The 10,000-nt window shown below is 37.2% G+C and overlaps 1 protein-coding gene across 4 annotated transcripts in view; it reads left to right on the forward strand.

The window, feature by feature from the left end:
• Window positions 1-9,841, forward strand: part of LOC122249677 (tyrosine-protein kinase BAZ1B) — a 34,030-nt gene extending 24,189 nt beyond the window's left edge. For 2 of the 4 annotated variants that reach the window (XM_043010742.2, XM_086551285.1), the window contains exons 24-27: window positions 1,552-1,745; window positions 2,069-2,201; window positions 2,496-2,720; window positions 4,556-9,841. In XM_043010742.2, coding sequence (XP_042866676.2) covers window positions 1,552-1,745; window positions 2,069-2,201; window positions 2,496-2,720; window positions 4,556-4,927 — 924 coding nt within the window. In that variant the 3' untranslated portion in view covers window positions 4,928-9,841. The remainder of the gene's footprint in view (window positions 1-1,551; window positions 1,746-2,068; window positions 2,202-2,495; window positions 2,721-4,555) is intronic. The other 2 variants (XM_086551284.1, XM_086551286.1) reach the window with 1 other exon arrangement.
• The last annotated feature ends 159 nt before the right edge of the window (window positions 9,842-10,000 follow it).

Raw genomic sequence — 10,000 nt, forward strand, 5'->3', positions numbered from 1 at the left:
CATGCTATGACGTTCAGTGGATTTTGGGTCAGACGCCAGCGACGAGATATTTAGTCACGGCTGGTGCACTGGGTGATCAGGAGTACAGCGCTCGCTAGTGCACCGGAGAATCCCGAGGCGTTAGGCTTATGCGATCAAATACCCCGGCATTCTGACCATTTAGAGCCGAAATAGCCCCGTTGTGAATGGGTTAACTCTCCTTTATTCCTTTTATCATTTGCTTTCCTTCTCTTTTTACTTTTCCTACTCCTTATCTTGATTCGCCTTCTCTTCCTGCTCAATCCACCCCCTCCCCCCCTCCCTCCCTCCCCTCCTCATTTTCCACTAGTGATACTTAATTACCAGATTTTTCTCAAATAGACAATGCCTAACCCATTCGTGCTGGGGCTTATATTAGCCTAATGCCTCTGCTGCCAGCAAGATCTCCTAGCACAGTGCACCTTCAATTCAATGGGATGATAAGACTTCTTCACCCTGGGCAGTATAAAACGCGCCCAAGCAGAATCTGGGCTATCGATGTGGGCCAGATTTTAAATGTCGCTATTGAATATGACAAGTTTTAAGCCATATCTTCAACATAATCATCATATACCATATATCAAAATATGCAGAATTAACCTCTGCATGTGACACGTTATTTCCAAGGGTTGCGAGGAGGGTGGGAAGAGTGACCTTGGTGAGAGACCTCGCTCAGAGGACATAAGAAAAGAGTTGAATTAGTTCACTTTATGGTAAACTAATCATAATAAGTGTTATATTTTTACATAATGTTCTTTAACCCATTGGAGCCCGTTGAGGTGATGACACATTTTGTGGTTTTTGCGTCAGACGCCCGGGAGGAGCACAAGCCCGGCGCTCGGGTTGAGCGAGCGGGCAGCCTAGGCTTGCGGCTTGTGCATCCGAGAATCTCGAGGCGTTAGGCTTATGCATTCGAGAACCCTGGTTTTGCAACCGTGCAAAGCCGGAACGGCCCCGGCGTGAATGGGTTAAAGAAATTATAAAATTATTGCTAGCAGGGCACATCGGTACCTCCCCCGGTATAAGCAAATCACACTCCTAATGGAATAATAATGAAAGTCAAGTAAGCCATCATATCATATACGACCTATATTCTGAAAGATCTCGTACAGTATCCAGGGGGAATTAATTGATTCTAACTAAACTCTGCCATGACACAGTATGCACATCCTTGGATATGTCAGGAATGCTGCTAGGACGCAGTATATGCATCCTCTTGTTCTAGAGGCTAACACTATTTTCACAAGTTAAGAAAAATATGTATACAGATGTAACTCCAAAATATATATACATATATGATGATGTAAAATGTGTTTAGAGGGAAATCTGGCAGGAGTGAAATATTCCCAGGATGTGATATTAGTCACCCGGCGCAAATGGGTTAAAAGGAAATTTCATGTTTTACTCATTATAGTTGAAGGAATTTTGACTGACTTTTACATATATTTATATATATACACATATACATAATACTACTATTACTACTAATAATAATACTTATACTAATACTATTACTACTACTCCTCACCCAAGACCAAGGAAAGCAAGAGTCGATCTAGAAGTGGAGAAAAATCAAAGAAGCGAAGCGGGAGTTCCAGCGCAGCGAGTGGTGGCAGCAGACAATCCCTGAGGCGTTCGGCCAGATCACGGTATGTAGATTCCGACGAGGAGGATGAAGACGATGATGATGACGATTATGAGGAGCGTCCATCAAGATCAAGGGGCAGGTGAGTTGTCATGGTGATGATATAGTTTTTGCTGAAATTTAGTCTCTGGTGTTTACTGATTGGATTGAAAATGCTGTCTTTGAGATCAGGGATGTATGGCAGAAAATAACAACTGAACTGCCAATGATTAGTGCCAAATTTTTATTATGATTGATATTGCTGTTTTAGTATTCCTATTCACAAGATTTGATTTGTCAAGCAATTTGCAATTTTGCCTTCTGATTTAGTTTCCAAACAAAATACCAGCATGGCCTGCCACAAACACAATTATATTATTTAGTACCTTTCATTGGCAAAGACATACAACTACGATATCTTTACAGCAGGAGGAGCTCACGAAGAGCCACCGGAAAGAAGAATTATAGAATTGTTAGTGATGAGGAGGAGGAAGATGAAGAGGAAGAGGAGGCTGAGGAAGAGGAAGAAGAAGAGGAGGAGGAGGAGGAAGAGGATGATGTAAGTATATTATCTACAGTTCTATGCATACTCTAGAATTTGTCTTAATTTGATTTAAGACAGAAAACATGGAATATTTATTACAGGGTTGGCCAGAATCTTATTTAATTCCAGCTTGTTGCTTTTTATTTATACTATGAGTACTTCTGCTATTATTTATTAAATTTTTTTATTATTTAACCTTCTTTCTTTCTTTTTCTGCTTAAGTTCATGCAAGGTGTTCTTTACCTAACATTGTGCTCTTAAGGAGAGAAATAGATGCTGAGGTTTTCCTTTTTTGTGTGTGGTTTGCAGTATGAGATGAGCAATTCATGTATGTACTGTGGGTTAGGACCCAATAAGAAAGACAGTCATGCGCAGCTGCTGCCTTGCATGACCTGTGATGCTGCTTTCCATCACCAATGTGCCCGTAGCCATGGCCTAAGTGCTTCCCTCAAGAACTCGGCTTCATATCAATGCCCTAGGTGCTTGAGGAATGGTGGTAGAAGTCCATCCAAATCCCCCATGAAAAGGGATAAGGTAGGCTAATCATGTCAGCCATTGGTCGTCTTTATCTTTGGCCATATGTTGCAAATTGTGGCCAGTTGGTTAACTGTATGCTTGCTTGACTTTAGATTGCAAAGGTTGAATGGGCATGAATTAGTTGAGCACAAGTTGAAGTACAGGTTTGGCATCACTAACAAGGAGATTTCGGGTTGTGTTGCTTTCATCATTTCTTTTTGGTATCTCACTGAGTGTCCCGACTCTCCAAGAGAGTTATAATAGTAATAAATATTGGTAATGACACATATAGCCTGTTTAATTTGAGTGCTATGCAGCATCTTTCTAACTGTAAATATTCAAGTAGAGTAAATATGCAGCATCAGACAATGTGACAATAAAGGAAATGATGTATGTGCATGTGTGAGTGATTTTTTTTTTGTATGTTTGTCTGTGTTTCTTTTCTCTTCAAGCATTGCTTATTATCAAACTTTCTGGGCTCCACACAAAATATGATTCCATGAATAGTATCTAACCCTGTAATCTGCGTAATTGTGAAATGTTTATTGCTGTTTTATATCTGGTTATATCTGTCACATTTACTTCCTTATGAACCTAATGGTAGAACGTACATATTTTTCAGAAATTATAATGGAATGGTGGTTTAATCCATTGGTTGTGGTTTTTAATAAATATTTGTGTAGTAGGATGGCTGGTTTACATTGTCTGGCATGGTGCCATCTGCGTCTATGACCGACTCTGCCTTTGCAGCAAATAACGCCATCCGCTGCCAATGGGTTAATCACAAATAACTAGTGTAGTGATAATGTCAGTGTCGAGAATAGATTTTAGGGAGTGGAATGTGAGCACCACGTGCAAAATTTGCTATAGATCTGTTTTACATAGGATGAGAAGGTATACATATTGATTTATAACTGTTACTAGTGTGTAGCTATTGCATTTATGAATCCTTTTTGGTCATATGCTTTTATAATACTTATTTTGATTTGAAAGTGCTTGAAATCAAGGATATTTATTTGTGAAGAGGTGTTAGACATCAATCACTTTATAATCGTACATCAATCACTTTATAATCGTGCTACATTCATCAGTAATATTGATCTGATTCCAGAGTCCAGATTTATGGGGAATGGGTTAAAGAAATAGATAAGTAAACAGGAAGTCACATTGTAATTAATTATGATTTACAGTACAATTATATAGAGTAACATTATCATGGTAAACTGAAGAACCGTTAACAGTTACCAGGTACAAATTGAAAAGAGGGTATGCTTAGCTTTAAGTATATAACTTGGAAATATATATTTAGTATAATTCTCAGTTTACCAAGCTAGGAATATTACCAGTTCAGTAGCCATCCTGAGGAGGACCTAAATGGTTGTCTTCAAATTTCCATACCCTGATTAGAAAATAGTCTTTAGTACTTTAGTATAGACTTCACAAGATAAGCAGATATTCAAACAAGGCAATCTGCATACAAAGATGAAATGAAAACAGCCACAGTAATTCTTCTCTTGTTGTGGCTGTGACAAGATGAGTACCATATTGGTGTAACGTATTTTGGCATTATACAAATTTAACTCTTTCTATAGACGACATTTAGTTTTTAGTAGGTCTCGGACATCTCTTACTGTTACCATGAGGATCAGATACTAGTGCCCAAGACTATGGGGAATGGGTTAAAGAAATAGATAGATAAGCAGAAAATCATAATGTAATTAAAAATTGCTTAGTATAGTTATTTAGAGTGACATAATTTTCTTCCTCTATTTCTCCTCCTTTTTCTTTATTCTTTAAATTTTTGCATTTGTTTATGTAGCGTATTGAATGCTAACACGTTTTTGACTTTACAGAATGCTGAGGAGAAGGAAGATGGAAAGGAGAATGATGAAGAGGAAGAGGAGGAGGAAGAAGATGAGGAAAACGAAGGTGGAGAAGAAGAGGAGGAGGAAAATGAGGATGCAGAAGAGGAAGAGGAGGAAAATGATGAGAACGAGGCCAGGGACGAAGAGGACGACAATGATGCTGGGGATGAGGAGATGGATGTAGAGGAAGGGGAAGAGGGAGACGATGATGATGACAATGAAGACCAGGAAGCAGAAGAAAATGAGGAAGAGAGTGACAAGGAACAGGAAGTAGAGGAGGAGGAGGAGGAAGAAGAGGAGGAAGATGACGACGAAGACGAAGACGACGAAAACGAAGAGGCCGAAAGTGAAGACGATTAATTGTTCACCAGCTTTTATGAACACAAAAAGAGAAAAGAACAATCCTCTCATGTTCAAGTGCATCACCAAAGGCAAGGACACAACCTTGGTTTTTGTAGACCAGTCCCCAGTCATCAACAACACTACTGCAGCTCTCTTGTTCTTTCTCACTCTCCCCCTCCCCTCTTTCTCTCTCTCTCTCTCTCTCAGTGACAGCCTGTAGGATCTGTTTCAGGGGATCTGCTTCAGGCAGAATGTACTTAGAGAAGATAAAGATAAATATTAATTATAAAAATGTCATTGATCATCAAGTTTTAAAACAGTTGATTCTGTCAATCAGAAAACTGTTAGTACAGATAAGTTCTAAGGGGAAAAATATGTATTGATTAGACATATATCAGGGTCTGGAATATAGCTAGTAAACTCCGTTGTAGAAAGTAGATGTGGTGGGAAGGAACCTACTTCAGTTATTTAATCTCTCAATCTCTCTCTCTCTCTGCCTTCCTTTTTAATTGCTGCAGTGCAGTGAAAATGTAAACATTTGTTAGGCAGAGGCATTCTATTTACAGAAAAGCTGTCATCTTTTAATGATGTTGTAATAGAGAGACTTTTAAAGGCATTTATAAGCATTGAAGTATTGGCACTTACAGAACTGTCAAAACTATTATTATTATTATTATTATTACTATTATTACTATTACTATTACTATTACTATTACTATTATTACAATCAATATTATCATCCTCAAACAAAAATTTCAAAGTGTTCTCTAACTGTTAAAAAATATATGTACATACACATACAGCTCTATATTTTGTCAAAGAGAAGCGAAGAGAAGTCTCCAAAGCACTTTCTTGCTGTGTATTTCACGCAGTTTGATTTATGTAAGACAGCCAGACTCTGCTTGTAACCCATGGTGAGTGAGTGCCATGAGTGATAGCTTTATATATCTCTACTAAGGAGAACTCTGTTGTAACACCTTTTCTATGTGAATATTTTGCCAAGTGTCCAACTGCAAATATTATCACATTCCAAAAAATGTGGATTAGGAGTTAAGTGGTGGGTAGATAGTTGTCAGGTATAATGGTAGCTATATATTATATATATATATATATATATTCATCTACTAATGCTGAAATGTTGAAGTATAAGATAATGATAATAATAGTATTAATAAAGAACAACTAAGAAACACCCTCCATATCTCAATGTGGCCCTTATATACTGCTTCCATCTTAGAGAGTAATCAGTGAAGGTATTCTGTTGAACTGTCCTCTGTACCTAGCCCCTTCCCTCCCCCATCCCCATGTTTCTTTGTGTCCCCATTTTCCTATTTGTAGATTCATGTCACTTGCGATTTGATCGATTTGTATTACATTCTGTTATTTTGAAAAATTGTTCTGATTTCTTGTTTTGTTTGTTTGTTTTCTTTCCTTTGTATACCTTTTGTTTTCTAACAGTCCTCACCTTTTGTCATTAGTTAAATTGGTGTCATCATGTTTTCTTCTCCTTTCTTTCCTCTCTGCTATCTCTTCCTCTCCCTCTTCTTTCCTTTTTTCTCACACATCTCCTTTCCCCTCTTTTTCTTCCACATGCTCTATTTTTCTCTTCCATCCTACTGTTTTCCTTTTCTTTATCCTCTCTTATATACTATGTTGTTTTTAGGGCCTTCTTTCTCCCTGATTTCTTTAACGCCATTTTGATATTTACTAAACATTTTGAAATGCATTTAGCATCATGACAAGTGTCCATCTTGGCATATATTAGATTTTGGATCTGATATTTTTTCTGTGAAAAGTATGGTTATAGAACACATCTATTTTGTGATACTTATGTATATAGGTCCTATTTATTCTACTGACTCATTATTCCAAGTTTCTAGTTCCTGAGTGAACGTTGTCAACGACATTGCACTTTTGGAAAGTTAGAAACCAGATTGTGAAATTTGTTGTGGAGGCATCTTTGATCCTTGCCAAAACGACAGTGACATCTAAACCTTAGGACATTTAGGTTATAAGTAGCATCCTGGGAGCCTAATATGGTACAAGTTATGGGATAAAGTTCGGTGTGTTTGTTCGTAATGTTTGCAAAATTAGCCATGCGGTAGCGTCCACATGATGAGGTACTTCATATGTTGCCCTGAGTATGTTGGAACTACTCTCATAATACGATACCGTGTTTCTCGGCAGATTCTCTCAAAGAGCCGCTTTGAAGTCGATAGAATTTGTAGGGTGGGAGGGAGCCGTTTTCATAAGGAAGGTGCATCGTAGAAGTAGATTTCAGTGATAGTATGTAAAAGGCAATAATCTTATGGATCAGTTTTAGGAGGTCTTTTGGTCTTTTGGTTGTTGAGCATATTATTAGGTCTAAAAGGAGGTAATGGCAGTGACAGGATCTTCTGTTGCGACGTAAGAAAATAATTGTGTATAGCAAATGTTGAAGATGGAATTAATTAACGTTATATGCATGACAGAATTTCATTTATGTATTTATTTGTAATTTATCCTTTCCTGTAGAATATTTTTATCACATTCGAAAAGGATATGAAATATTCAGAAGATTATTTTTATCATATTGTAAACTAAGGCTATTTTAATCAGCATGTGAATCATAGTGGCAGACACATATGCTTGAAAGCTAATATAAACATTCCTTTTCAAAACGTAAAATATTATGGAGACAATGTAACAGGATTATAATCCTGACATAGCTCATTGTAATGCTAAATTTTACAAATATAGTCGGGCAGGTACCGCCAGCCTATGACCCTGACTATAGATGTGCATAACAATGGTGGTTAAACCTCTTGAAATTTGTACGGACAGATTTTCATTACATAGCAGAGGGAGATTTCACAGTAGTTTTCTTCAAGTCTGCTTCTTTGACTGGTTATACAATCTTTTGAAGAACACTTGAGTGAAATGAGCATGTGAACTAATCATTTTGCATCCAGCTTACCATATTCCCATGATGCTTTATTCTTCTTTTATATATTTTTTCTCGGTTCTTGTTTTCTTCGCTTAGTCTTGGAATATTTCATCCATGTTCAGTCAGACTGAAAATAGCTGTTGATTTAACTATTTTTGTCCCTCTTTATTTCTTTCTTTCTTTCTTTCTTCGGTCTTTTCACTTCGTTATTGTCTATATTTTTTGTGAATGGCCAAAAAACAAAACAAAAAAGGAAAGGAAAGCAAATCTGCAATTTTTAAACATATTGTGATATTCCTGCAGCATTTGTTTACAGTGATTCCATAAGCACTTTGTTCCCAAACTCTCGACTCTAATGCTGTAGCAATGTACAATAACATTTGATTAATTCCTGCAAGTCTTGCTACTCGGTATGCATTTGTTTTTGTATCCGTGATTTATGTAACGCAAGCCTTTGAGTAAAAGCCAGTTGAAACTTTTGATATAACGATGTTTCCGGTGAAGCTTGGGTTGTGTGCATTAGGCCATTGTGTGTCACATCCCTTCATGACAGCAGTACAACACATATGACTGCATCATTCATCATGGTTGCACAATGCAGTTTGTTGCAGTGGACAGTAGCAATGCACGATGGGGCAGTTGTCTCCGTTTTCATTTTTTACAGAATTTGCTCTCAATAATATGAGCTATCTTGACATGCTTCCTACAGTAAAACATATAAAGGCTTTTATTTTTTTATGTTCACTATGTTGTGACGGTCACAAATACATACTTAATAATAGCAGTAGATACATAATTGTAGCACAAAGTTTTATTTTCCTGTGAACTGCAGTTACTTCTGTTTGTCTATTTAGAATACCGGTACATTGTGATAATTATGGTGTCATACTATTGAAACAACATGAGTGTCTATATGAACTCCCCTGTGTTCATATGCATGTGCATGTGTGAAATGGTATGTCAGCATTGATGAAATATCTTAAGAGAACATGACAGATCACTGTACATCATTTATAGAGAACTAAAGAAAAATAAGATTAGAGTGAAAGTTGGCTATTTCCAACGGGGAAAAGAATTCTTGAATTGACCTCATTTTTATTCCTCATTTTAACTGATGCGAGATGATGATGTGCATCAGTCGGATGTATCGAGCGAGACATTTTTACATCGGTCTCGCTGTGTATCAAGGTTCCTTCAGAGAGAAATAATCTCGAGTAACTGTTCTACCTCCATATGTTTACTATAGAAATTGACTGTTAACCATGTGCTCTTCTCTGTGATGTTTACTTTATGAATATGTCGCCCATTGCACAGTAATACTAATGATTGCAGTGATCCCTTTTGTTGACTTATGCCTATGATTCCTGGAAAAAAGTCGCATTAACCTATTAATTGCAGTCACAAATGCAATGTCAGCATTACAGCTTGCACAGTTGTAAGGGAAATAGAGGTTCCTCCTCAATAGCCAACAAGTCTGCTGTTCACCTACTCCTTTGTGAATCATGACCTGCAAACTCTACCAGCCAAGTCACATCGTAACCGTGTGAATTCTGGTAAAGAGCTTCGAAAGAATGTGCATTTATGTGTCTGAGAGTATTTTCGACTGATAGTGTGTGTGTGTGTGGTTGCATGCGCATGTGCATGCTGGTGTGAATGCGTCTGCATGTGTGTACATATACTATAGCAATAGTCATAATGAAATGCTTTCCAAGTGGTAATCTTTCATAGTTTTTCCCCTTCCCCTTTTTATGGTATTGGCATTACTGTATTTCCTACTTGGCTTCTCGGGTAAAGAAAATAGATAAAAACGACTACCGAACACCTACCTGTGTTTTGATATTGGTGACTCATCTGGACTTTGAATGTTCGATGTCAAATAGTAAGGATGAAGGAGTAACCATGCTGCTTAAACACAGCTACCACATATATTGATATGTAATTCTTCATACGTTTTGAAGCACTGTAGCTATCTATTTTTCATGTAATAATAAATAGTTGAAAGATAATTCTGATGTTTCATTTTCTGCACCCCTCATTGGATATTTTTTTATTTTTTAGGATTGATAAATATTATGTATTCTTCAGGACATGTTACAGGAAGTGCATGAGTAACTTAATAGCATAAATATCCATTCACACCCAATAAGTTATGTTTCAGTCATATA

This window comes from Penaeus japonicus, unplaced genomic scaffold, assembly GCF_977035675.1.
Source record: "Penaeus japonicus unplaced genomic scaffold, GWHDUDI00000001_assembly GWHDUDI00000025, whole genome shotgun sequence".
Lineage (NCBI taxonomy): Eukaryota > Metazoa > Arthropoda > Malacostraca > Decapoda > Penaeidae > Penaeus > Penaeus japonicus.